Raw genomic sequence first — 27,308 nt, 5'->3', positions numbered from 1 at the left:
CTTACAGGGGAACGGGTCTTTCAGGGGGGCTCTGTGCGGGACGGGAGGGAGTGAACGAAGGCCACTGTTAGCGTCTGCTCAGGGGCGACAGGAACCAAAAAGGCTTCTGCCCAGATGACTGTGAATTCATAAAGTCGCTAGAAATAAGGACTGGACAGCTGGTGGGTTGTTTTTTTTTTTTTTTTTCCTCCTGTTTTCTGCACCCAGAGTCTATGCAAACATTAAATGCCAGCCCTTACCTATTGGCTGTGGTCGTTGGAGGGTGGGTACACCAGAAGGAGGGACACTGTACCACTAAAGTGACTAGTTGAATACTCAACAGTATGGTCATTTGATATCTTGGGGCTCAAAGAATCTGGGGTGCAAATCATTTGCCTTAACTTACAAGCTATTTTACCCCAGATAAATGATTTTACCTCTTTAGGCTTTACTTTCTCAATCAGCACAGCGGGGAATATTCACTTGGGCACCGCTTCACTTGAGTTGCTGTCAGGATTGCATAGTCATAATTTACTCATGTGCCATGTGCCCAGTGTATACTAAGTGCTCATTTAATTCAACCCCCCCCCCCCCCCCCACACACACACAGAGGTAGGATTGCTATTTCCTCAGCTTCACAGATGGGTAAGGGGAGGCACTGAGAGGTTAAGTAACTTGCCGAAAGTTCAAGCCGGAAAATGTTGGAGCCAGAATTCAAACTCAGGCAGATATATCTGAGCTTGCTCACTTGTCAGTGGGCTACAAATAGAGAGAGAGAGAGGGAGAGAGAGAGAAGGAGAGAGAGAGAGAGAGATGTACAGAATGTTGGGTGAAGTGCTTAGAAATAATAAGCACAACAGGGGGGAGTTATTTTAACTTTTCCTTGCTTGAATTTGAGAAACTGACAAGTGCAAAAATGATATTACAGAAGCAGGAGAAAAGATGTTTTCTTTGCTGCATTTGTGTTTTCAATTTTTCCACAAAAATTCGTGGAAAAAAAAAAACATTGCAAAAAATCAATCATAATTCCGCGAGAAAGAGGTCGGATGAAGAAAATCAGGTTTTGAGATCTCTCCTGCAACTCTGGTTCCCTACTGGCGGAAAAGTACAGAACACCTGAAACCAGGCCCCACACCCCCCAGATGACAAGCCCCTAGGGACTGACATGGAGCCCGGATCCAGTGGGGGTCGTGCAGATGCTTAAGGTGGGAGTCAGCGGGGGGCCAGATGGACCCCGGGCACGTCCTAGATCCCTTCCCGCCAGACTAAGGCCAGTTCGGGAATCAGCACACAGCCTGGCCCGCCGACCTATTCGAGGACCGGGGGCTTAGCTGGGTCTCCGGGGTCTCGTCAGGTGCTGAGGGTGGGCCGCGCGCTCGGCCCCGGGACGAGGACCGCCGGGCCGGGCATTGTGGGGTCAGCGTTCGGGTTCCCCTGGCAACCGGAGCCCGAGGGCAGGCCGCGGCGACGCCCGGGAGGCGGCGGAAAGGACCCATTCGCCGAGAGGGGCCCGTGGGAGCGCGGAGGCCGGGCAGCATGGAGGACGCGCGGCCCGGGTGGCCCCGGCGCGGTGGCGGGGGCGCGCAGCACGGGCCGGCGGAGGGGTCGGCGCGCCTGAAGCGCGGGGACGCGGACGACGGCGGCGCGGGCTGCTGGTGCTGGAGGCGGCTGTTCCGGCGCGGCGCGGCCCGCGGCTGGCGCAGGAAGGCCAAGCGCGCGCGCGGCCGGGCGGTCTCGGAGCGCGGCCTGTGGGCCCATCCGCGCGTGCAGAGGCTGCTGCAGCGGCTGGCGGCCTGGAGGCGGCGCTACCTGCGGTGCGGGGAGCGGCCCGAGCGGCTGGAGGAGATCCCGCTGCTGGCGCTGGAGCGCGCGACCAGCCGAGACTAGGCCGCGGGCGGCCGCCAGGATACCCACCCCCACCCCGGACCGCCCCGTGCGCCCACAGCTTTGGTTCGGTTGTGATGGACAAAAGGCGAGGAATGACAATAAACCCGACGCCACGGGAATGAGAGAACGCGGGGTCTTTGGGGCCGGGCGCCTGCCACCTGGCGTCCTCGCACGCGTTTTCGGGGACGAAAAGGTTTCGGGTCAGCGCGCCGTTCCTAGGCCGCAGGGCCTCGGGCCTCGAGGCGAAGGAAAGCCAGGGAGGCGCCGCAGGGGCCACGCAACCTCGGGGGGGGGGGGGCTCGCCATCCCGCCCCCGCCCTGGGGGCCCCGCACCCTCCTGGGACCTCGTATCCCTCTGGGGTTCAATACCTTCTTGGAGCCTTGCACCCTCCAGGGGCCTAGCAGTATGTCCCCCACCCCCACCCCCTTCACCCTGGGGACCTCGCACCCTCCAGGGACCTCCTATCCCCCTGGGGCCCTGCACCTTCCCGGAGCTCTGCACCCACCAGGGGAGTTACACCACCCCCTGCACCCTCCAGGGACCCCACAACCTCCTGGGGTCCCGCACCCCGTGTTGCGCCTTCTGGGCCTGGACAACCCCTGGGAAGGGGTGAGAGCCGCAGAAGTCACAGCCCTTGGGGGATTAAAAAAAAAAAAAAAAAAAAAAGGTTTCGTTTGTTTTTAAGTAGGCTTCACGACTAGCACGGAGTCCAAGGCAGGGCTTGAACTCAGAACGTTGAACTCAAGACCTGATCAAGAGTCTGTAGACTGAGCCACCCAGGCGCCCCATTTTTGTTTTAAACGGATTGCTGAGCTCTTCACCCCGCATGGACGTGCTCAAACTCTTTTATTTTTTTTTGTTTACAGGCATTTGTGAGCTTCTGTAAACCGACACGAAAACCAAGGTTTGGGGTTTGCATGCAGGGAGTTTGAAAACTAGTGATGGGAGATGAAAGAGGAAAGGGAGAGGAATCCGGGAGACTCCTGGGTGGGTCTATAATTTCTTCCTTTTTCCTCATCAATAAAAACCTGCTAATGATACGCGGCCTCCACAAGCATGGGAGGATGAAAGTAAGATACTAGAAGGGAAAGTGCTGGAAGGCCTCTGAAAGGGCATCCACAGTCAGGGTGCTTATTAAGCTTGCCTCTCCTGGGGCTGTTCCCAGAGACCACTGCCCACACCTACGGTCCTCCCTGCTGCCCCCACCTGCCCAAACTGCCCTTTCAACAGCAAGCCAGAAACCCAGAGCGAGGGGCCTAGAAGCTTCTCTGCTTTGATGTGGGTGCTGCTGAAGTGGGGGGGGGGGCTACTGTCTGTAATTGTGGTTAGGTGCATTTTGCCCCTTTGCTAACCTCCCCATTCCTGCCATTGCCCCGGACCCCCTAAGTTATTCCTCAGGTGTGTGGTAGGGGGCGCGCTTCCACGAGAAAAGCCAGTAAGCTGTGTAGCCAGCCTTCATCCTTAGAAGGAAATCAGTGCTGTTGTCTTGTCTGTAGCTGATGAGACCGGGATCCCAGGATGCCTGATTTAAAAGCGGTTCTGTGGGGAGCAGCCCAGTGAGACCTTCCTTGCTTGGGGAGGTTGAAGGTGAGAGACTTTTTTTTAGAAGTCCCTGGAAGAGGACCAAATTCCGGAATCCTCAAAGCCCAGAACAGAGGTGCTGTTGAATAATACGTTAAGAGATTCCAACTATGCAAAGTTCCCCGCGTTTCTTTCTTTCAGAAAACTGGCCAGAATTAGCCAAACTAATGCGAAGGAAATTCTCTCGGACCCATAATTTGGGTGTAGCTGTGCCTTTTTGTTTTGACAGTCTGTGGCCTCCACAATCTTTCCTCTTCGTGAGGCTAAGGAAATTCATCTAGATCGTGCTGGGGTCTGTGTGCACTCACTTACACACACACACACACACACACACACACACACACACGTCAGCTCTGGGTATAGGCACGGTGTAATGTAAATATTTCAGTTAGAGAATTATTATAGTGGTTTAATTCCCAAAGACCAGAGTTTCACTCGTGAAATTCCCAGAGTTTCACTTGTAGGTATTCCCACAAAGCCTTATGGTTTTGGTAAGGCGGCCTCCCTGTGATCGGTGTCTCCCAGCCATTGGCTATCATGGATCCCTCCCAGGCCAAGAGAGTGGTAGCTTTTACTAGATTTTCTGGGCTCATATGCCAACGGGAATCTCCTGTCAAAGACCAGGTTCGGCAGAAACACGGCCTTCGGGTGCACGTGCCGTATCAAGGAGTTGGGCTGGTGGACCCCTCCCCTATCAGACACCCCACCCCCACTGCTCAGGAATTTGACCGTATTTCACAGTGACAGTCTTTACTTCTGATTCTCCGGGGCTGGAGTAGTACCGGCATGAGACTTGTTCCTCCTCTCACGTCTATTCTCCTTCAAGCAGAAAGCCAATAAAAAGAAATGCAGCTCTCTGTTAGCCATTTTGGGTTGTTTTCTGGTGCAACCCCCAATCCCTCCATGTGTCCATGGAGAAGGACACCGGCCTCTTGAGCAGCCTCACCCTCTGAGTTCTGGGCGGTGGCTGCCAGTGAAGAGGGCAGCTCATTGTGACCCTGGGGACGACGGGGGACGGGCTGTGGTGCTTGGGGTCCGTGGAAAAGAGTTCGAGATGGTGAATTGCTTTACCCTCTGAAAGAGAAGGGGAGGGGTGCTGTACATTTCACACCACTGATGAGCCCAAGAGGAGGGGTCTGTGCTCTGTGAATAGGTCAATGTGCCCAGAGTTCCAGAAGCTTCTACCTGACTCAGTGCTCCAAGGAATGTACATATATATATGTATATGGCTGGGCATGGAAGGCAGCCTTCTCCCGCCAAATGGAAGAGGTAAGATTTACGATGCCCCCCCCCCCCCACCACCCCAGTCTGACTCACATGGGTACAGGTAGCTCTTAACTTTGTATTTATACATTATATTTCTGACAGCCACCACATGACTGGAACCATTTTTTAAAAAATATTTTTAATTGTGGTAAAATAAACATGACATCAACCATCGTAACTATTTTGAAGTGTAGAGCTCAGTGGTACTAAGCACGTTCATATGATCATGCAACCATCACCAGCCGTTTCCAGAACTCTTGTCTTTTTGCAAAATGAAATTCTGTGCCCATTAAATAGTAACTTTCCATGCCCCCTCTCCCTCGAACCCTGGCAAGAGTGTTTCACTTTTTGTCCGTCTGAATTTCATATAAATGGAATCATACACTATTTGTCCTTTCATGACTGGTTTCTCTCTCTCTTTTTTTTTATTAAGTTTTTATTTTAAGTCCAGTTAGTTAACATAACAGTATTAGTTTTAGGTCGACAGTATAGTGATTCAACACTTGCGTACATCACCCTGTGCTCATCATGACGAATGTGCTCCTTAATCCCCATCACTTATCTCCCTTACCTCCCACCCACCTCCCCTCCGGTGACCATCTGTTCTTTATGGTTAAAAGTGTTTCTTGGTTTGTCTCTCTTTTTTTCCCCCTTAGCTCATTAGTTTTGTTTCTAAAATTCCACGTATGCGTGAAATCATATGGTATTTGTCTTTCTCTGACTTATTTTGCTTAGCGTTATACTCCCTAGCTCCATCCACGTTGTGCCAATGGCAAGATTACATTATTTTTTATGGCTGAGTAATATTCTTTTTTTTTTTTTTGAGAGAGAGAATGAGCAGGGAAGGGCAGAGAGAGAGAGAGAGGAACAGAGGATCTGAAGCGAGCTCTGTACTGACAGCAGAGAGCCCGACATGGGGCTCAAACTCATGAACTGTGGGATCATGACCTGAGCTGAAGTCGGATGCTTAACCAACAGAGCCAACAGGGTGTATCTATCATCTGTCCATTCATCAACTGATGGACACGTGGGCTGCTCCCATATCTTGGCTATTATAAATAATGCTGCAGTAAACACAGGGGTGCATGTATCCCTTTGGATTAGTGTTTTCATATTCTTTGGGTAAATACCCAAAAGTGAAATTGTTGGATCATAATGGTATTTCTACTTTTAACTTTTTGAGGAAACGCCATACCATTTTCCACAGTGGCTGCACCAGTTTGCATTCCCACCAACAGTGCACGAGGGTTCCTATTTCTCCACGTTCTCATCAATACCTGTTGTTTCTTTTGTTGATTTCAGCCATTCTGACAGGTGTGAGGTGATATCTCATTGTTGTCCTGATTTGCATTTTCCTGGTGATGAGTGATTTAGAGCGTCTTTTCATGTGTCTCTTGGCCATCTGGATGTCTTCTTTGGAGAAATGTTGGTTCATGTCTTCTGCCCATTTTTAATTGGATTATTTGTTTCTTGGATGTTGGGGTTTTAAGTCCTTCACATATTTTGGATACTAACCCTTTATCAGATATGCCATTTGCAATTCTCTTCTTCTATTCCATCACTTGCCTTTTAGTTTTTGATTATTGCCTTTGCTGTGTAAAAGCTTTTTATTTTGATGTGGTCCCAGTAGTTTACTTTTGCTTTTGTTTTCCTTGCCTCAGCAGACATATCTAGAAGTTGCTAGAGCCTGTGTTCTCTTCTAAGATTTTATGGTTTTAGGTCTCACATGTAGGTCTTTAACCCATTTTGAGTTTATTTTTGTGCATGGTATAAGAAAGTGGTCCAGTTTCATTCTTTTGCATGTAGCAGTTCAAAGACAGTTGAAGAAACTGTCTTTTTCCCATTGGACAGTCTTTCCTGCTTTGTTGAAGATTAGTTGACCAAAAACTCGTGGGTTCTTTTATTCCCTCCCATTCATCCATGTGTCCATTTTTGTGTCAGTACTCTACTGTTTTGATTACGACAGCTTTGTAATATAACTTGTAGTCCAGAATTTGTGATGCCTGCAGCTTCACTTTTCTTTTTCAAGATTTCTTTGGCTATATGGGGTCTTTTGTGGTTCCATACACATTTTAGGATTGATTGTTCTAGCCCTGTAAAAAATGCTGGTGGTATTTGATAGGGATTGCATTAAATGTGTAGATTGCTTTGGGGAGTATAGACATTTTAACAGTATTTGTTCTTTCAATCCATGAGCATGGAAAGTCTTTCTGTTTCTTTGTGTCTTCTTTAATTTCTTTCATCAGTGTTTATAGTTTTCAGAGTCCAGGTCTTTTATCTCTTTGGTTAGGTTTATTTCTAGGTATCTTATTGGTTTTGGTGCAATTGTAAATGGGATCTTTTCTTAATTTCTCTTTCTGCTGTTTCATTCTTAGTGTATAGAAATGCAACAGATTTCTGTACATTGATTGTTTATCCTGCATTTTTATTGAATTCATTTATCAATGTAGCAGTTTTTTTGTGTCTTTTGGGTTTTCTATATAGAGTATCATGTCATCTGCAAATAGTGAAAGTTTGACTTCTTGCTGTCCGCCTTTTATTTCTTTATGATGTCTGATTTCTGTGGCTGAGACTTCCAGTACTATGTTGAATAAAAGTGGCAAGAGTGGACATCCTTGTCTTGTTCCTGAATGTAGGGGAAAAGCTCTCAGTTTTTACCTACTAAGGATGAGGTCAGCTGTGGGTTTTTTTCATATAAGGCCCTTATGTTGAGGTATGTTCCCTCTAAACCTACCTTGTTGAGGGTTTTTTTAAAAAATCATGAATAGATGTTGCACTTTATCAAGTGCTTTTACTGTCTCTGAGATGATCATATGGTTCTTATCCTTTCCCTTGATGTGATGTATCATGTTGATTGATTTGTGGATATTGAACCAACCTTGCAACCCAGGAACGAATCCTACTTTATCATGGTGAATAATATTTTTAATGTATTGTTGCTAGTATTTTGTTGAGAATTTTTGCATCTATGTTTATTAGGGATACCTCACCTGTAGTTCTCTTTTTTAGTGGTCTCTTTATCTGGTTTTGGTATCAGGGTAATGCTGGCTTCATAGAAGGAATTTGGAAGTTTTTCTATTTTTGGAATAGTTTGAGAAGAATAGGTATTAATTCTTCTTTAAATGCTTGGTAGAATTTGCCTGTGAAGCCATCTGGTCCTGGCCTTTTGTTTGTTGTGAACTTTTTTGATTACTGATTCAATTTCTTTGCAGTTTATCAGTCTGTTCAAATTTTCTACTTCTTCCCCCTTCAGTTTTGGCAGTTTATATGTTTCTAGACATTTGTCCATTTTTTCTAGGTTGTCCAATTTCTTGCCATATAGTTTTCATAATATTCTCTTACAAGTGTTTGTATTTCTGTGGTGTTGTTATGTCTTCTCTCCCGTTTGTAATTTTATTTATTTGAATTCCTTCTTTCTTTTTCTTTTGATAAGTCTGGCTAGAGGTTTATCAATTTTATTGATTTTTTTTCAAAGAACCAGTTTCTGGTTTCATTGATTTGTACTGTTGGTTTTTATTTTTACATCATTTATTTCTGCTGTAACCTTTATTATTTCCTTCCTTCTGCTGGTTTGGGGTTTGTTTGTTGTTCCTTTTTTCTTAGGTGTAAGGTTAGGTTGTTTATTTGAGATTTTTCTTGCTTATTGATGTAGGCATGTATTGCTATATACTTCCCTCTTAGGACCACTTTTGCTGCATCCCAGAAATTTTGGACCTTTGTGTTTTCATTTTCACTTGTTTCCATGTCCTTTTGTATTTCTTCTTTTATGTCCTAGTTGACCTATTCATTGTTTAACAGCATGTTATTTAACCTCCATGTATTTGTGCTCTTTCCAATTTTTTTCTTGTGGTTGATTTCTAGTTTCATAAGTGTTGTGGTCAGAAAAGGTGCATGGTCTTACTTTGATCTTATTGAATTTGTTGAGGCTTGTTTTGTGGCCTAATACATGATCTATTCTGGAGAATGTTCTGAGTGCCCTTGAAAAGAATGTGTATTCTGCTGTTTTAGGCTGGAAGGTTCTGAATGTGTCTGTTAAATACATCTGGTCCAGTGTGTCATTCAAAGCCCTTCTTTCTTGTTGATTTTCTGTTTAGATGATCTGTCCATTGAATTAAGTGGAGTATTAAAGTCTCCTACTATTATTGTATTATTACCAATTAGTTCCTTTAGGTTTGTTATTAACCGTTTTATCCATTTGGGTGCTTTATGTTGGGTGCATAAATATTTACAATTGTTGTATCTTCTTGTTGGACTGTCCCCTTTATTATTATATAGTGTCCTCTGTCTCTTGTTAGTGTCTTTGTTTTAAAGGCTAGTTTGTCTAATATAAGTATTGCTAGTCCGGCTTTCTTTTGCCATCTATTTGTGTGATAGATATTTCTCCATCCCCTCCCTTTCAATCTGCCGATGTCTTTGGGTCTAAAATGGGTCTCTTGTGGGCAGCATATAGATGGGTCTTGTTTTTAAATCCATTCTGTCACTCTATGTCTTTTGATTGTTAGTGCATTTATATTCAAAGTAATTATTGATAGATATGTATTTATTGCCATTTGTATTACTTTTTTTTGCAGTTGCTTCTGAAGATTTTCTGAACCTTTCTTGTCTTTCTCTTTTTCATAGTTCGATTTTTTTTAAAGAGATATTTTGGATTTCTTTCTCTTTATTCTTTGCATATTTGTCAGTGGTTTTGATATATGGTTACCATTAGGTATGTGTATAACATCATCTGCATATAGCAGTCTATATTAAGTTGATGGCTGTTTACGTTCAAACCCATTCATTACTCCTCTCCTTTCCATGTTTCAGGTATATGTTCGTATTTTATGTCCTTTTATTTGTGAGTTCCTTGACTGAGTTTATGCAGTAATAGTCATTGTTCCTGCTTTTGTGTTTCCTACCTTTGTACTGTTAACTTGTGGTCTCTCCTTTCCACTCAGAGTCCCCTCTAATATTTCTTGTAGGACTGGTAGTGTGGTCATGAACTCCTTTAGTTTTTGTCTGGGAAACTCTAATCTCTTTTTCTATTCTGAATGATACCCTTGCTGGTCGAGTATTGTTGGCTGCAGATTTTTCCCATTCAGCACTTTGACTAGCACGTGCCACTCCCTTCTGACCTGGAAAGTTTCTGCTTAAAAATCCTCTGATAGCCTTGTGGAGTTTCCCTTGTGTGTTACTATCTTCTTTTCTCTTGCTGTTTTTAATTTTTTTTTTTTTTATGTTTTGCCAATTTAATTACAATATATCTTTGTGTGGATCTGCTTTTGTTGATTTTGTTGGGGGTTCTCTGTGCCTCCTGGATCTGGATATCTGTTTCCTTCCCCAGACAGTGAGGTTTTCAGCTATTATCTCCAAGTAAAATTTCTGCCCCCTTTTCTCTCTCTTCTTCTGGGACTCCTATAATCTGAATGTTATTATGTTTAATGGAATCACTCAGTTCCCTAAGTCTGTTGTGGTTTTGCATAATTTTTTTTTCTCTCTTTTGTTCACCTTGATTCCTTCCCATTACTCTATCTTTTAGGTCGTTAATTCTTCTGCTTCTTCCAGCCTGCTGTTCATTCCATCAAATGTGTTTCTTATCTCATTTATTCCACTCTTCCTCTCTGATTGGTTTTTCTTTATCTCTGTGGTAAGAGTCTCCCTGATGTCTTCACTCTTTTCTCAAATCCAGTGAGTATCCTTACGATCAGTGCTTTAAATTCTCCATCGGGCATGTTTCTTATACCTGTTTCACTTAGATCTCTGGCTGTGTCTTGTTCTGTTCTTTCATCTGGGACAAATTTCTCTGTCTTATTTTATCTAGGTCTCTGTGCCTGTTTCTTTTCTTTTCTTTTTTTTAACATTTATTTATTTTTGAGAGACAGAGACAGATTGTGAGCAGGGGAGGGGCAGAGAGAGGGAGACACAGAATCAGAAACAGGCTCCAGGCTCTGAGCTGTCAGCACAGAGCCCCAACTCAGGGCTCGAACCCAGGAACTGTGAGATCATGACCTGAGCTGAAGTCGGATGTTTGACTGACTGAGCCACCTCTGTGCCTGTTTCTGTGTGTTAGGAAAGTCAGCTACGTCTCCTGTTCTTGAGGGTAATGGCCTTATGAAGAAGAGGTCCTGTAGTGCCCTGCAGTGTAGTGTCCCCTGCTCCCCAGGGCCTGGCACTTCCAAGAGTGTGTCCAATATGGGCTCTGTGTGCTCTGCTGTTTTGTCTGGCTGCTTTATCCTTCAGGCCCGTCATCTGTAGAGTCTCTCTTTGCCTGGTGTGGTGTTTGGTCCCTGGCCTTAATGTGGCACATTTTAACTAAGTGTGCTTTGGTCTCCTTTTGAAATGAGACCTGTCACCACTGCTGTTGGAACCGAGGCCTCACAAAACTCCGCTGCCATCTTCCCTTCTTCCCGACTGGCTTATTTCACTTAGAATAATGTCCTCAAGGTTCATTTATACTGTAGCATAAGTCAGAATTTCCTTCCTTTTAAAGGATGAATAATATTCATATATATCTAATTCATATATATCTAATCTATCTCCATTATATATATATATATATATATATATATATCCTATATATATATATCTTATATATATATATATGATCCATTCATCTGACACACTTGGGTTGCTTTCACCTTTGGCTATTCTGAATGATGCTGCTGTGAACATGAGTGTGCAAATACCTCTTTCAGACCCTGCTTTCAAATTTTTTTTGGTATATACTCAGAAGTGGAATTGCTAGATTTTATAGTAATTCTATTTAAAATTTTTTGAGGAATCACCATACTATTTTCTTTTTCTTTCTTTCTTTCTTTCTTTCTTTCTTTCTTTCTTTCTTTTCTTTTCTTTCTTTCTTTCTAAGTATAATTTATTGTCAAATTGGCTTACATACAACACCCAGTGCTCATCCCAACAAGTGGAATCACCATACTCTTTTCCACGGTGGCTGCACCATTTTACATTCCCACCAATAGTGCAAGGGTTTTAATTTTTCCATATCCCCACCATTTGTTATTTTCTGTTTTTTCCCCTTCTTTCTGCACCTCCCTCATCCTTCACTCCTTCATCCCTCCCTCCCTTCCTTCCTTCCTTCCTTCTTCTTTCTTTTTTCTTTCTTTCTTTCTTTCTTTCTTTCTTTCTTTCTCTTTCTTTCCTTTCCTTCCTTTCTTTTCCTTCCTTCCTTTTCCTTCCTTCCTTCCTTCCTTCCTTCCTTCCTTCCTTCCTTCCTCTTTCTGATTTTCTTCCTTCCTTCTTTCTGCCTTTTCTTTCCTTTCCTTTCCTTTCCTTTCCTTTCCTTTGCTCTCCTCTCCTCTCCTCTCCTCTCCTCTCCTCTCCCTCCCCTCCCCTCCCCTCTCCTCCCATCCCCTCTCATCTCCTCTCCTCTCCTTCCACGGTTGCCATCCTGATGAGTGTGAGGTGGAATCCTATTGTGGTTTTGTATTGCATCTCCCTGATGGTTAGTGATATGGAGCATCTTTCGTGTGCGTATTGGCCATTTGTATATCTTTTTTGGAGAAATGTCTCTTTGTGTCCTTTGCCCATTTTTAAAATTGGCCTTGTTTTTTCTTTTTGAGTTGTAGGAGTTCTTCTATCAGATACACAACCTGCAAATATTTTCTCTCCTTCTGTAGGTTACCTTTTCACTCTGTTGTTTGTGTCCTTTGAAGCACAGACATTTTAAATTTTGCTGTTTTCCACCTTATCAATTTTTTTTTTGTTTGGTTGCCTGTGCTTCTGGTGTCATATCCAAGAAAGCATTGCCAAGTCCAGTGTTTTCTTCTAAGCGTGTTACAGTTTTAGTTCTTATGTTTGGGTCTTTTACCCATTTTAAGTTAAGTTTTGCTTATGGTGAGGACAGCATGAACTCTGAGCACAAACACTCCATTTAAACCCTTGTACTAGGAGACCTGGTGAGACCTTGAACTTGGCTCTTGGCAGTCTAAGGCCGGTGGCCCTCAGGCAACCCAGCCCCACTGTAGAGCTCCTGTCTGGAAAAGCTCAGCGTTGTCAAAAGAATTTATTGTTTGTTGTAGCCAACACCTGAAGGTAGGGCCTTGACCTCCCTTTCTTAGAACACATACTAAAATGGGAGTACAAGTGTGAATTGTTCTTCTGTCTCTCTGAGATGTTTATAAGTCTCCTAAAACTGATGTGTATCTCTCTCAAGAACCTGAGAGCCATTCCTTTGAAATGTAATCATCAGGAGAAGTAGGGCTCCTCCCAGACTGTGTGGGAGGATAGACTCCTAACTTCCATAACTGCCAGCTAGAGACCCCACTGGCCCAGTCACATTCACACTGACCAGCCCTTTGTCATTTTTCGCTTGAGGCACACTCCCCCACCTTCTCCCTCACAAAGACCAGTCACTTCTGCACAAATGGGAATGGAGCTCAGCTCTTTTCCTACTGTCAGTAGTTTCTGAATAAAACATTTTAATCTTAATGTTTAAATGTTTTCACTAATGTATGGCTTCATTTCTTTGACGATGGCATAAAGTAAGGGCCCAACTTCATTCTTTTGTGCGTGGGATATTCAGTTTTCCCAACACTGTTGACCGAATCATCTAGAAGGAACAGGGAGCTTGGCTTCTGGGTAAGCACGATGTAAAGTGAAGAATCCTTTCTGACGCCAATACTTTCCTAATTTTTAAAAATGCACATCTTCATATATGGATTTTAAAGTAATGCTCTGTTTTTGCACAGGGGCTCACAATTTGCAAATGCTTTCCTGCGTGATGGCTCATGTGGTCCCTGTGAGAACCCTATAGGTCAGTGAGTAGCAGAGGCCTGGAACCTTCATGACCTTCTGTCCTGCTGCTCCCAGTGTCCCGGGGTCCTTGATGCTGGCCAGCAGAGGCTGGGTGGGGTTGCTTAATGGTCTCATTCTTTGATGGAGGGCAGATCTGTGGACCCTGGGAAGTGATATCAAGCTGGAAGCAGCAGGAAGGGATTTCATTCTAAATTGAATAAGCCTCTGCTATACTTTGAATGCCTGGAAGGGGGCGACTGGATTTACAGACTACTCTGTTTTCCAGTACAGCCCTAGACCTTGACTCCTAGCCTGTGTGCTCACCATAAGGGGATCTGGGGGGTAGGACGAGATGAGAAAGAAAACAAGACCCTGTTCTCCCACCTGGAAAGGACATCTGTACCTGTAGGCTGAGATGCTTATCTCCTTATTCAAAACAGAAGCCCTCAGCAACTTTGTGTGTGTGTGGGGGGGGGGGGGGGGGGGACACAGTCTCTTTTACTCCCAGAGCTGTGAGCTCCTGGGATAGGAATCCAGCTGGGTACCTTGTCCCTGACAGTGGCATTCATCTCTCATGCTGCTTGGTAATAAAAGTATCCCAGATTCTCTTCTGGAACAGTCTCCGCCATTAGGTGTGCAAAAGGTTGACACTATCTATGCCAAGGTCCAGGGATGGGTTCCCCGGGCTCTGCCAGCAGTCCTCAATCCTGGCTGCACACAGATCCACCCGAGTCCTTCAGAAGCCCTGGGCTCCACCCTCAGACTCTGGTGTGTTGGTTCTGGGCAGGAGCCTGGGCACCGGCTTTGTTTTTGTTTGTAATAGACTTTTTTTTTTTTTTTTTTTAAGAGCAGTTTGAGGTTCACGGCAAGAGTGAGTGGAAAGTACAGGTGCCCACATACCCGTTCTCTGCCTCCACTCCTGCATAGCTTCCCCCCATCATCAGCATCCTCCACCAGCGTGGATTATTTGTGATAGTCGCCGACACATTGTTTTATCACCCACAGTCCATAGTTTACATTACGGTTCATCCCTTTCCATAGATTCCTGACAACCTTTGATTTTCTTTCTTTCTTTCTTTCTTTCTTTCTTTCTTTCTTTCTCTTTCTTCTTTCTTTCTTTCTTTCTTTCTTTCTTTCTTTCTCTTTCTTCTTTCTTTCTTTCTCTTTCTTCTTTCTTTCTTTCTTTCTCTTTCTTCTTTCTTTCTTTCTTTCTCTTTCTTCTTTCTTTCTTTCTTCTTTCTTTTTTTCTTTCTTTCTTTCCACTGCTTTTTCTACAGTGTCCTATAATTGGAATCAGACAGTATCCAGCCTTTTGAGATCGGCTTCTTTCACTTAATGATATGCACTTCTTAAATGCTCCGGTTAATTCTAATACGCAGCCCTGTTTGAGAGCCTGTCTTAAGCCAACCAGCATGTTCCATTTCGCGGTTACTGTGTAGGTCAGGGATGGGTGCGTTTTCCCAGTGGGGAAAGTCAAGAAAAGACTTTAGGACCTCGGTACAAAGGCTCTTTTCTGCCAGCCCCACACGAGGACACCTCGTGCCTGGCCCTCGAGGAGAGGGTGTGCCTGAGGCAGGAGCCAGTCGTGAGGAGGTGGAGATAAGAAATGGAGAGAAATCGGCCTGACACATCATATGAGCCTAGGCAGGATACAGCTGTGTGCAAAGCCAGATCTAGTCCTGGGCCGGTTCAGGTGCATGAGTTAGGCTGCTTCTGGCTGCGAGAAAAGAGACTCAAAGTCGCATACGAAGAGGGAGATCATCTCACATCATAAGAAATCCCTAGGGAGACCAGTTCCGGGTTTGGGTGACGAGCAGTTTGGCGAAGCATCAAAGCCCCAAGTCTCTCCATTTCTATCCCTGGTGCACTGGCTCCATGTTTAGGCTGCGGCAGTTTGCACGCACCTTCTGGGTATAACAGCACCCAAAAGAACAGGGTTGCATCTTCGGACCTTCATAAGAGGGAGGAATCCCTCAGAATCCCTCCAGCAGAGCATCCTCATGTCTCAAGGGCCAGAGGGGAAACGTATTGCCATCAACGGCTGACACTACCAGGGTTCACCCCCAGCCTGTGGAATAAGGTCCGCTCTCCGGATGTCTGAATCAAGTTGGGGCTTTCGAGGTGGCCAGCTCCCTAAAGGGGGAATTTTAGAGGAGGGGGAAGATGGAAGAGAGACAGGTGAAGAGTGGTTTCTATTGCTTTATCGCCATTCAGGCCAAACATTTTCTTAGATCACCTGACAGAGGGGTTGGGGGTTGACCCAGGAGGCACTGCTGCGCAGAGACAGGTGACACTGGTTCCGGAAAGTCAGAATGGCGCCACTCGGCCTTGAGGTCCAGCAGGGCCCCTTTAGCACTAGGCCACTTGCCGCTCGTCTGATCGTTAGCCGAGCCTCGGTTCCCGGTGGTGGGGAGATCGGACCCTGTCCACCTGGTGGCAGGGCAGTGATGGCAGCTGGCGTGCGAGCCTGGAGTTTGCTCTTCGCCGGGCTGTTCCCTGCGGCCTCGGGGAGGCGCTCAGCACCGGTGACATTGCAGATGAGTCCTGGGGGCGCCAAGTGACCGAGCCGGGGGTGGGCAGCCCATGGGAGGCGGCCGATTGCGGTCACACAGACGTGGGCCGACACCGGCTTGCCCCCGACAGGCTGTCTGGCCACGAGAAGGTTATTCAACTTCCCCGAGTTTCAGTCCCCATGCCTACGATGTGGACAGCAACGTCTCTACAGGCCAGCGTGAGGACCGCGTGCAGAAACGGACATGACAGGGCCTGGAACACGTAGGGGCTCCATAAACATATTCTCCACTGCTTCCTTCAAGGCACCTGAGAGGCACGACAGAGCCCAGGCCGCAGTGCGGGACTGGGGCTTGTCCCCAGGCCACTTATTTTCGCTTCACAGAACGTCCCTTCCCTCTCGGCTGGAAGGATTACAGGGGATGATGCGAAGGTGCAAAGAGGTGCTCTGCGAATGTTCTGTCTTTCCTTCTGGATCCGCACCGCTGAACCTGAGAGCCTAGGGTCAAACAGTCCAACTAGAGAGATGGAAACAGGCTGAGGGGAGGACGTGCCTGTCCGCTCACGAAAGCCTCCCTGTCCAGGCCTCTCCAGCCCTCCTTAAGCCCACCTGCCTTCAAGTGGGGTTGGCAGACCTGAGTCTGAACCTCCTGGAGTGCTGGCTACAAATGCACATTCCTGGGCCCCCTCGGGGTCCATTGACTCAGACTGTTCAGAGGTGATGCCTGTGCGGATCTGTGTTTGCAGCTCCCAGATGCTTCTTAGGCCCACAAGCTGGGGAGCCCTTTGGAGGGGGGAGCCTCAGGGCATCACCACAAGCCACCGGGGCTCTCTCCCAGCCCCAGCTCCCGCCAGGCTGCCCTGCCCACGGCTGTGCCAGTCTGTAGGGACCCGTGCGGGTCTGCCCTGAGACTGGACTCCGAGGAGCAGGGAGGGGAAGGGAAGGTGTCCAGCGGGGAGGGCTGTCTTCTCCAGGAGCACCAGCAGATGGGGTTCCCCACGAAGCTCACGGGGCGTGAGCTTCAGGCCCTTCACTGGCCTTGGCCCCTAGAACCTGCCCATCTGGATGGAAGCTTTCCCACCTAGGACTCCTGGTAAACTGCTTAAAGAGACCTTAAAAAACAAAGCAACTGGGGCGCCTGAGTGGCTCAGGGGGTTAAGCATCTGACTCTTGATTTCCGCTCAGGTCCTGGTGTCACAGCTTGTGAGTTCGAGCCCCCCATCGGGCTCTGCGTTGGCAGTGCAGACCCTGCTGGGGATTCTCTCTCTCTCTCTCTCTGCCCCTCCCAAGTCACACTGTCTCTCTCTCTCTCTCTCAAAATAAATAAATAAAAACAAAAAATGAAAGAACTAGAATCTGTGAGACTCCGGTCATTTGTGCTAATTCCTGTTCTCATTCAAGATCCATACTGGCTTTCGTACAGTGTAAACCTCAGACCCCACAACACACGCACCAGCGGTCACAGACAACTACGAACCCGAGGCTGCGTCTTGCTCCAAAGTGCCCTTTGGCAAATCAGCAGCGGAGAGGAAGAGCGACCTCGACGTGCTGGTGGCCTCTAAGCACCCCCCGCCCCCCAAGCTGGCCATCCGGGCCGTGGGGCAGAGCTCACGGCCCACAGGGAGATGCCCAAATGCCACGGTGTAAACACACAGCCTCAAGCAAGGAGGAGGAGTGGAGTAACACACACACACAGGGAGGGCCCAGGTGGGAGGAAGGACCAGCCGCCTGAACCCGGGGTTCCGCAGCGTTCATCGGGGACGCAACCTGGCTTCCGATCCCCCCCTGGAGCTGAGGGGCCTTGAGGCTTGTGCTCCATGAGGTTCACAGAGAATCCCACAGTCTCTCCGTCTGTCACATCAGCTCTCAGAGGGGTCTGTGGGGACCAGAGCTCAGGACACCCAGGGCGGCGAAGGAGACTGAAAATGTTTGAGATGGACGTTCACGGTGTCCAGGAGAGGCAGGACGTTTGGCCACAGCCACCAGGTGGCCCACAGAACACCTGGCGAGGGTGCCTGGGACGCTAGAGCCCGCATGGTCCCAGGAGGGGGTGACCCTGCTAATCCTGTTGTTTATTTTCTGTATTTTCTTTTTTTCTAATTTTTTACGTTTACTTTTGAGAGAAAGACGACAGTGTGAGCAGGGGAGGGGCAGAGAGAGAGAGAGGGAGAGAGAGGGAGACCCAGAATCCGAAGCAGGCTCCAGGCTCCGAGTTGTCCACACAGGGCCCGACGTGGGGCTCAAGCTCATGAACCCGGAGATGGTGACCTGAGCTGAAGCCGGATGCTTAACCAACTGAGCCCCCTGGGCACCCCTATTTTCTGTATTTTCTGATGCTCTGACGCCTTTGGGTCTTGTAGACCCGGCAGGGGCTGCCCACGTCAGGGTGAGCTATCCTTCCATCAGGATCCTGCAGTCTGGGGCACTCTCCTGTTCCACATCAGCCCAGGGAAGGTTCTGGAAAACTAGGACCTCTCTGTATGTAGCCCGGGGCCTGCTCAGCTATCCAAACTCTCCAGTCTTCTGCCTGCTCAGCTTGCCGACCCCGCCTTGCCTGTCTCCTTCTGGGAAAACCACAACAAAGGCTCCTGCTCCTGCTTTCTCTTGCTTATTCGGCTTCCCCACGGCCCTTGGTTCTCCCCCATGGGGCCGGCGTGCCTGCTTCCGGGGATCGGTGAGTGTAACGTCTTCCTGCACGGCCCTCGTTTCTGTGTCTGTGTGTCCTACTGTACCTGGTTAAAATCAATCTGGGTACATTTTTCTTTAATTTTTTTTAACGTTTACTTACTTTTTTTTTTTTGAGACAGGGAGAGACAGAGCACGAATAGGGGAGGGTCAGAGAGAGGGAGACACAGAATCCGAAACAGGCTCCAGGCTCTGAGCTGTTAGCACAAAGCCCGGTGTGGGGCTTGAACTCATGGACCATGAGATCATGACCCGAGGCGAAGTCGGCCGCTCAACTGACTGAGCCACCCAGGCGCCCCTAACGTTTACTTACTTTTGAGAGAGAGAGAAAGACCAAGCACGAGTGGGGGAGGGGCAGAGAGAGAAGGAGACCCAGAGTCCGAAGCAGGCTCCAGGCTCCGAGCTGTCAGCCCAGAGCCCGACGCGGGGCTCGAACCCACGAACTGTGTGGGATCATGACCTGAGCTGAAGTGAGACACCCAACCGACTGAGCCACCCAGGCGTCCCAATCTGGGTACATTTTAAAACAGTGGCCAATTTAACTCGTGAATGTCGAGTGCCTCGTGTATATTATGCATATTTGGTTAGGCATTTTGGTGCCGCGGTTGCCTCAAGTAAATTTGCCGCATCGTGGGATTTTGGAGTCCAAGTGCGTGACATGGCGTATAATAAATATTTGGAGCTTCGTGTTCCTCGTGAGGATTTGGCGCCTCCGTGGGCTTTCCACGCATGTCATCTGTGTCAGCGCACAGGTGCTCTATTTCACTCATGCCTAACGCGCCTCACAGGTGAGGAAACTTCTGTGCTCTATTTAACCCCTCCTAGGAGTCTTGTCTGTATTCTACAGGCTGCTTAACCTGTGAGCTTGCTTCGGGGTGCTTGGATGGCTCAGAGGGTTAAGTGTCCCACTTCGGCTCAGGTCATGATCTCACGGTTCGTGAGTTCGAGCCCCGTGTCGGGCTCTGTGCTGACAGCTCGGAGTCTGGAGCCTGCCTCGGATTCTGTGTCTCCCTCTCTCTCTGCCCATCCCCTGCTCACACTATGTCTCTCTCTCAAAAATAAACATTAAAAAAATCGAAAAAAAAAGAAGTTAGGGAGACTTGCTTTAATATACACTGAGACTTATTTTAAAGTCTTAGCAATTAAGACAGTGTATCATTAGTCTGGAGATAGTAAATAGACCAGTGGAAGTAGAGAGAGACGAGAAAGAGACTCACATATGCACGGAAACTTGGTTAACAGAAAATAAGAATTGTAAATCAGCGGGTAATGGACAGTCTACTTGGTACAGTGTGTTAGGGCGACTTGTTACCCGTAAGAAAAACAACTAGATTGGGTCTCTCTCTGCCTCACATACACATACAATCGATTCTGGATGGATTGAAGACTTGCACAAAGCAAACACTAAAATATTTAGAAAAACATGTAGAAGAATATCTTTATGGTTTAGGGGGAGAGATGAATTTGCTAGGACAAAAAAACATTTACCATAGAGAAACATACTGATACTTTTGACTACTTTATTTATTTTTTTTTAATTTTTTTTTAAACATTTATTTATTTTTGAGACAGAGAGAGACAGAGCATGAACGGGGGAGGGTCAGAGAGAGAGGGAGACACAGAATCTGAAACAGGCTCCAGGCTCTGAGCAGTCAGCACAGAGCCCGATGCGGGGCTCGAACCCACGGACAGTGAGATCGTGACCTGAGCCGAAGTCGGATGCTTAACTGACTGAGCCACCCAGGCGCCCCACTTTTGACTACTTTAAAATGAACTTCTGTTTATCCACACACGCCTGAAAGCGAAAAGAGAAGTCTCAAGCTGGGAGGAACGATTTGCAGTACACAGAACTGTCAAAGAAGAGTAGCCAGAACATGTCAGGATTTCCTACAAATCAGTAAGAAAAAGACACATAACCTCATAGCGAAACAGACAAGGGGTAGGACAGACATGTCACAGGAAAGGAAACGGAAGTAGCCCGGAAACACTGAAGATTCTCAATCCCGTTAGCTGAGCAGGAAAACGCAGATCGAAAGCACAGCTCGGTGCCAGTTTACGCTGGCACATTGCCAAACGCTGGAGAGTCAGTCAGTATCAGGGACGGGCAGGGGTGCGCAGCAGTGGGAAAGGGAATCTTCTCCGGGGCGCGGACAGCGCTGCAGCCACACTGGTAAAACGGTTTCCATCACCACGTGCTGACGAGATGACGCAAGAATGTTACTTTCAGAGGATGTGTCAAATAACAAATCTCGCAGGGGCTCTGGTGTCTCAAAAATGCACTCGGGAGAGAAGGGTCACGATCCTCTCTTGATCTGCGGGAGACATTTTTTTCAAGTATCTATATAACCTTTTGGAATACTGAGATGTCGTTTACAGCGCTGTAATTAAGCCCGTGAATTATGGGGTAAGACGGACAGCAGGTGTCCCTTAAAGGTTGCCTTCCCCTGGTGATTATGTTCACGGGGCACGGCAACTATTTCTAACGGGCGGGCGTCTAACCAACCCCTGTTGCTCCAACCAGAGTCGCAAATGGTGGTGAATGCTCGCATGCGTCCACTTGACTGGCTTAGAACAAGGCGTTCTGTTCTGAATTCTAAAACCAAGCCAACCGGATTCTCAGCACTACTTTTGTGCTGTTGAATGTCCTCCGTCCCGGCGGCAGAGCTGTGGGAGCGGGGCACGGTTCTCACCTCTGTGACTCCTGTAGTTAGCATCGAGAAAACCTTTTTGAAGGCCAGGGTCTGAAATTTCATCGTATGACATTATAAGAAAATAGCGAGCCTGTGGGGCTCTGATTAGCAGGTGGAGAGAGGGCTGGATAGGATTTTTTTTTTTTGATTTTATGTAATAAAAGTGTAATAAGAAGAGTGCCTTGTTTTTCCTACATTAATAAAGTTGAACAGGTACATTCCTTGCGATTCTGTTCCAAGAGACACGTGCAGTGGGAGATATGCATTATAATATTCATAGAAGCATTGCTCATAATACAATAAACCAGAAATGGCCCCAAATGCACATAAAAGTAGAATCTATAAATAAAATTGTGGTTTATTTCTGTGGCAGAATACTACACAGCAGTGAAAAATGAACTGTAGCTACACACATTCATATGCCTGAATTAAAAGATAGAATATGGAGGGGGGCCCGGGTGGCTCAGTGGGTTAGGCATCCCACTTCAGCTCAGGTCATTATCTCACGGTTTGTGGTTCAGGCCCCGTGTCGGGCTCTGTGCTGACAGCTAGGAGCCTGGAGCCTGCTTCAGATTCTGTGTCTCCCTCTCTCTCTCTCTCTCTCTGCTCCTTGCCCACTCACACGGTCTCTTTCTCTCTCTCAAAAATAAATAAACATTAAAGAAATTTAAAAAAATAGAATATGGAATTTGAAAAGTCACAGGTGAACATATACAGTGTGATTTCATGTATATAACATTTAAAAATTTTTAAAGTTTATTCATTGATTTTGAGGGGGGAGGGGCAGAGAGAGAGAGAGAGAGAATCTCAAGCAGGCTCCTTGCTGCCAGCCCACAGCCCATCGTGGGGCTCGATCCCACAAACTGTGAAATCATGACCTGAGCCTAAATCAAGAGTCAGACATTTAACTGAGCCACCCAAGAGCCCCTATAACATTTTAAAGTAAGTAAAACCAAATAACATATTGTCAAGGGGATGCCTATGTGGGTGTTAAAACCATAAAGAAAAGCAAAGAAATAATGAACACAGAGCTCAGGATGGCGACATCTCTGTGGAGGGAGGAGGAAGCCACCACAGAACGGGATGACTCTTCTGAGGTCCTGCATGTGTTCTGCTTTTTAAGCTGGGTGGTGGGTACAGGGAGGTGTTCGTTTTACTATTTCTTATTATTTTTTAAAGTTTATTTATTTTTGCGCGTGCGCAAGAGAAAGAGCACAAGTGGGGGAGGAGCGGAGAGAGAGGGGGAGAGAGAATCCCGAGCAGGCTCTGCGCTGTCAGCACAGAGCCCGACGTGGGGCTCGAACTCTTGGAGCTGAGACCAAGAGTTGCACGCTTAACCGACTGTGCCACCCAGACGCCCGCATTTTAACTATTTTTAAACTGTACACATGCATCTTACACATCCTTTTGCATACGTATCTTGCCACAAAGATGCCGTTTAAAAGAATGACTGGGACGTGAAGGTGAAGGGCGTTCTGTTGCACAGAGAAACGGAAACACGGCGCTGTTATAGGGACGGGGTCGAGGCAGGGTCGGGGTGTTTTCGGTTCTGCTTTTAGCTGAGAAACCACGAAATGTGTTTTATGCTGCTAGGAAATGACCCAGTGGAGAAAGAGAAATGGGTGTCGTGTGACAAGGGAGGAGCTGGCCTTCGGGAACAGTAGAGACTGCCTCCCATGGTGACAGGGATGGTGATTCTGGGAACAAATCCACGTGTTTGCAGATTGGGACATTGGAGGCTGGGAGTTAATAGGAAACACACACGCTGGTCTCCGCCCCTGTTCTGGACACAGGACTCCTGAAACTCTGGTAAGTTCCTACGTGGTAAGAGAACTAGGGGCACCTTTAGTTCTACCGAGGCCACTCGGGGGTCGGGGGGAGTCCTGGACGGCTCCTGGATGCGGGCTGGTCATCTGAAAGGCCAAGCCATGAATAGAAGCTTGGAATTTTCACCTCCCCCTCCACCCCCACTTATCCAGAGAAGGGGGAGGGGCTGAAATGGAGGTAATGATCCATCACACCTTCCTGAAGAATCCTCCATAGAAATCCCAATGGTACAGGGTTTGGAGAGCTTCAGGGGGTGGACGCTTCCACATGAGAGAGGGTGACGCACTCCAGCCCCACGGGGACAGATTTCCTGCGCTCATGACCTTCCCAGACCTCACCTTATGTATCTCTTCGTGTGGCTGTTCATCGTGTCCTTCATCATGTCCTTTAATACCCTGAGGTCTGTGAGCTGCTCTAGCAGGTGCACTGGACTCAAGGAAGGGGTCGTGGGAACCTCTGATTTGTAACCACGGCAACCAGAAGTTGTGGTCACTGGGGACACCTGCAGTGAGCGGAGCCCTGAACTGGGGGGGGGGGGGGGTCTGGCACCCTCTCCCGGCACCTGGCGTCAGCACTGACGTCCATCGCAGGACACCCTGCCGGTGTGGCACAGAATTGCTTGGTGTGGGGACCAGACGTGTCAGAAGTGAGATGTTCTGTGACAGTAGAGGCACACAGGGGATGCTGGAGCCCGGGTCTTCCTAACAGACCCAACTGCCCAGGTTACTTTCGGGCTCAAAGACACACACGGTGAGGTTCTGGGCTGATGTGGGCGAGGGATCAGCCGTGATGGGACATAAGGTGTCACCCGGGGTAGCGCTGGGCTCCCACGGGAGCTGCGTGGAGGGGGCCACGTGGTGGATCGGCCACTGGGGCTGGACCTGCCAGGCCATGATGCCAGAGAGAGGGGCCCAGGCGTGGAGTGTCCCGACCCGGAGCTGATTTCACTGCTGGCCGCGGACCATAGGGCCGAGGCTCCCGCAGGGTCTGGTGCTCGCTGAGCCCGGACGTCAGGAGGTGGTGACAGGCTTGTGGCGAAAGAGGGACTGGGACACGGACAGTGGTTCTCAACCAGGGACTGACCACCCACCCCCTGGGGACATTAGACATGGCAAGGACTGGGGGTGGGGAGTGCTCTGATTAGTCCATAGTCTACAGATGCCACATGTGTGACAGGAAGGATGGTCTAGCACAAGGGACTGTCTTACCCAGTGGCAACAGAGCCCTGGGGAGAAACGCGGGGAAAGGGTGTGGGATGCGTCACCCGTGTGGGTGACGTCCCTGGGAATGGATGAGGACAGGACTGGGGTGGAGGGGAAGACAGGCAGGAGGAGGCGGAGCACCGGGGAGCTGGGAGAGAGGAGGAGGTCTGTGGAAGCAGCCACGAGGGGTGGGGGTGCACACTCTGGGGGGGGGGCACGCTTACAGGGGACAGCGGGGTTCACGTGAGGCGGAGAGGCCAGGAGACGTTTGAAGACGTGAAGGCTACTGGGGCACTTGCCTGTGGCCAACGGGGGGGGCCCAAGGAGGATGAACAGCAGGCCACGCTCAGGGTCGTGGGGGGTGCAGACTGGGGCAGGGCGGCCCGCGAGCTGGGACTTGGGTGACACACTGGCTGGGCTGGCCGCGTGCTGGGTGCCACCCTGGTGGCCTCTCACAGGGAGGTGGACAACAGTTCAAAGCACAGTCCAGAATCCTAGTGTGTGGATCCGGGGCTTCCTGTTGGCCCCTTGGACGGAGTCAAGTTTATGCTTCGTGTTTTTGGATTGCTCCTTGAGTAACTTAGGTGGATTCCGTCAAACCCAGGAGACATTCAGAAAACCATACCACACCTCTTGAATTTTGGAGATTCAGTCACCAGGTGTTGCAGACATTCGTGCGTCTGACTGACGACACCTGCCGGACAGTCACCTCTAAGCAGTTCTCACCTTGGTGGGCAAGGGGCTGGCACCACACGGAACAGAGTCCTGAGGTACAGGGCAGGGTTTCTCAGACTTTAGTGCACGGGAATCACCCCAGGGTCTTGTCAAATGCTGGATCTGATCAGCAGGTCCTGGATGGGCCAGGGATCCCCCCGTCAGCAAAGCAGTGTGTTTGAATGCAAGGAGAAGCTTTGTGACGGCCTGGGTTGAAACGTGGGCGTTTCCTACGCCGCCTGTGTGGTCTTGGGCTAATCGCCCCTTGATGGTTTTTGTGCAAAGCAGGAATCATGCATGGCCTAGGCTGTTGCGATCGTTGAAGTAATGTGGGTACGGTGCCCAGTGCTGCCCCGGGGAGTACACAGCAGGGGCACAAGAGTCCCTTTACTCCATTGTCTTGGCCGCAAAATCCACTGCCTTTTCAGACTCAAGATGACAACTTTTTGTATTTGTGGGGATGCTGGTCTTCTGAGGATGGTCAACTACCTGCCAGGGGCCATGGCCATGGCCTCCCTGTGATGCCTGGTGGCTGATCCTGGGGAAGAGGGAGGCAAGGGTGTCCTGTCTTTGATTAGGGCCGAGTCTGGCAGCCCTGAATGCCTTCGTCTCTCCTATTCCAGTTTGGTGATCTGAAAATCCATCCCCATTTGGATGCATGATCACTAGCCACATGGACGGAGGGTCCTAGGTAGACGGAATAACTTTTCCTTGTCTAAGTTTTCGCCGTTCTGCCCATATGCCTTTCCCAGTGCAGAGCAAGCACAACAGGTCATTTCTCCCTCCCTCCGAGGGGTCTGGCTTCGCAACTTTGCCAACTGTATTCCCGAGTCCACCTGCCTGCAAAGCTCTAAGGACAGCCTGTCAAGGCTGGTGGTGGCTCCCTCTGTACAGATGCAGCCCCAGAAGCACCTGGAGGTTGCCCAGGCACCAGCTCCCACCGCTCTGTGGGAGTTAGGGGTGTGATGAAAACAGCCTGGCAGCCAGGCTCCCCTAACTGGGCCCATGAAGTGGCCAGGAGTGTTTTGTAGAACCAGGCAACTGCTCCTGAATGAGGGGGTCAGGGAGGAGCTCAAGGTACATAAAGGGCTCTACTCCGCTCAACAGCCTGGGACCAGAACATTCCTGATTGGGGTCACAGAGCCCTCCTCATCAGGAGGCGTGCCTGTCTGGCCTCTGGAAATGAATGTCTCTGTGATGAACTTGAGAAGACCCTTCTTCTCATTAGCTTTCCCCCGTGGCCTTGACAAGAAGGGAACTAGACCCAGTGTAGGGTCTAGGGGTGATCTTTGGGAGGATTTTCTTTTGGGGGGGAAGGATCAAAGGCACTAGTCTGAGAGGGCTCGGCAGTTCTCTGGGTTCAGAATCTGTAAGGAAAGAAACTGCCCACGTCTCATGTGACTCTTGGGAAGTATAGCATGAAGCCATTTATCTTTATCAATGTATGCTTCTGCAAACTTAGAACAAGGTCAACGTCTGGGTGATGAGAGCTTCAGGAGCAGATAGTAAGGACAGTTTCTCAGTGTATGTGGCATCTCTTCTGCAGCCAAGACCAGCTGCTTTACCAGATCTGAGCTTGTGGCCAACTTGTTATAATCTTTTCTTTTTAAGTTTATTTTCAGAGAGAAGGAGCACCAGCTGGGGAGAGGCAGAGAGGGGGGAGAGAATCCCACACAGGCTCCCCACTGTCAGCACAGAGCCCGATGTGGGGCCCGATCTCACGAACTGGGAGATCGTGACCTGAGCCAAAATCCAGAGTTGGACGCTTAACCAACTGACCCCCGCCACATGCCCTGCGAATTGTTATAATCCTATGAGAACCTATTTAGATCAGGGTGGGGGTTCTCTTCCATTCCTGTGGCTGTGTTTGAGGGGAGAACAGATATGTTCTAGATTGTTCCTTCTTAGCAGATCATGGACAGGCACTGACCACAAGACTGCCAGTTTGTTTAACGACACTTAATTCAAGAGAAGTTTTTGAGCTAGTGGAAGGGAATACTACTTGGCTAGGTACAAAAAGGCCAGTGGGGAAGGGGGAAGGGTTGGGCCAGAGGTGAACAGAAGCGGAACAGGTTCATAGGAAACAGGGAGTCCCAGCACCCTGGCTTCTGCTTGCTCGATGCCTCATGTGCATGCACATGCGCGTGTGTGCACACAGCGGGGGCTATTCCTCTGTGGGTCTCCCCTCCGCACTCTGGGTGGACAGCAGAGGACAAGTCTCCCTTCTCAGCTTG

The 27,308-nt window shown here is 48.5% G+C and overlaps 1 protein-coding gene and 1 long non-coding RNA gene across 2 annotated transcripts; both read left to right on the top strand.

Moving 5' to 3' along the window:
* The first annotated feature begins 1,496 nt into the window (after nt 1-1,496).
* CE4H1orf202 (chromosome E4 C1orf202 homolog) lies at nt 1,497-2,907 on the top strand. Its single transcript, XM_053209266.1, has one exon. It carries the CDS (start codon nt 1,516-1,518, stop codon nt 1,864-1,866), a length of 351 nt encoding a protein of 116 aa, XP_053065241.1. The 5' UTR covers nt 1,497-1,515; the 3' UTR covers nt 1,867-2,907.
* Nucleotides 2,908-3,905: 998 nt separating this feature from the next.
* Nucleotides 3,906-17,301, top strand: LOC128313015 (uncharacterized). Its single transcript, XR_008293111.1, has 3 exons — nt 3,906-4,717; nt 13,399-13,463; nt 17,142-17,301. It is a non-coding gene; the product is annotated as an uncharacterized LOC128313015 (long non-coding RNA).
* The last annotated feature ends 10,007 nt before the right edge of the window (nt 17,302-27,308 follow it).

The sequence above is a fragment of the Acinonyx jubatus genome, chromosome E4 (assembly GCF_027475565.1).
Source record: "Acinonyx jubatus isolate Ajub_Pintada_27869175 chromosome E4, VMU_Ajub_asm_v1.0, whole genome shotgun sequence".
Classification (NCBI taxonomy): Eukaryota; Metazoa; Chordata; class Mammalia; order Carnivora; family Felidae; genus Acinonyx; species Acinonyx jubatus.
This window is presented reverse-complemented; position numbering and strand designations above follow the sequence as displayed.

Bases quoted from the DNA above. Each gene is read 5' to 3' on its own strand.
- CE4H1orf202 (XM_053209266.1), top strand. From the start codon at position 1,516: ATGGAGGACGCGCGGCCCGGGTGGCCCCGGCGCGGTGGCGGGGGCGCG.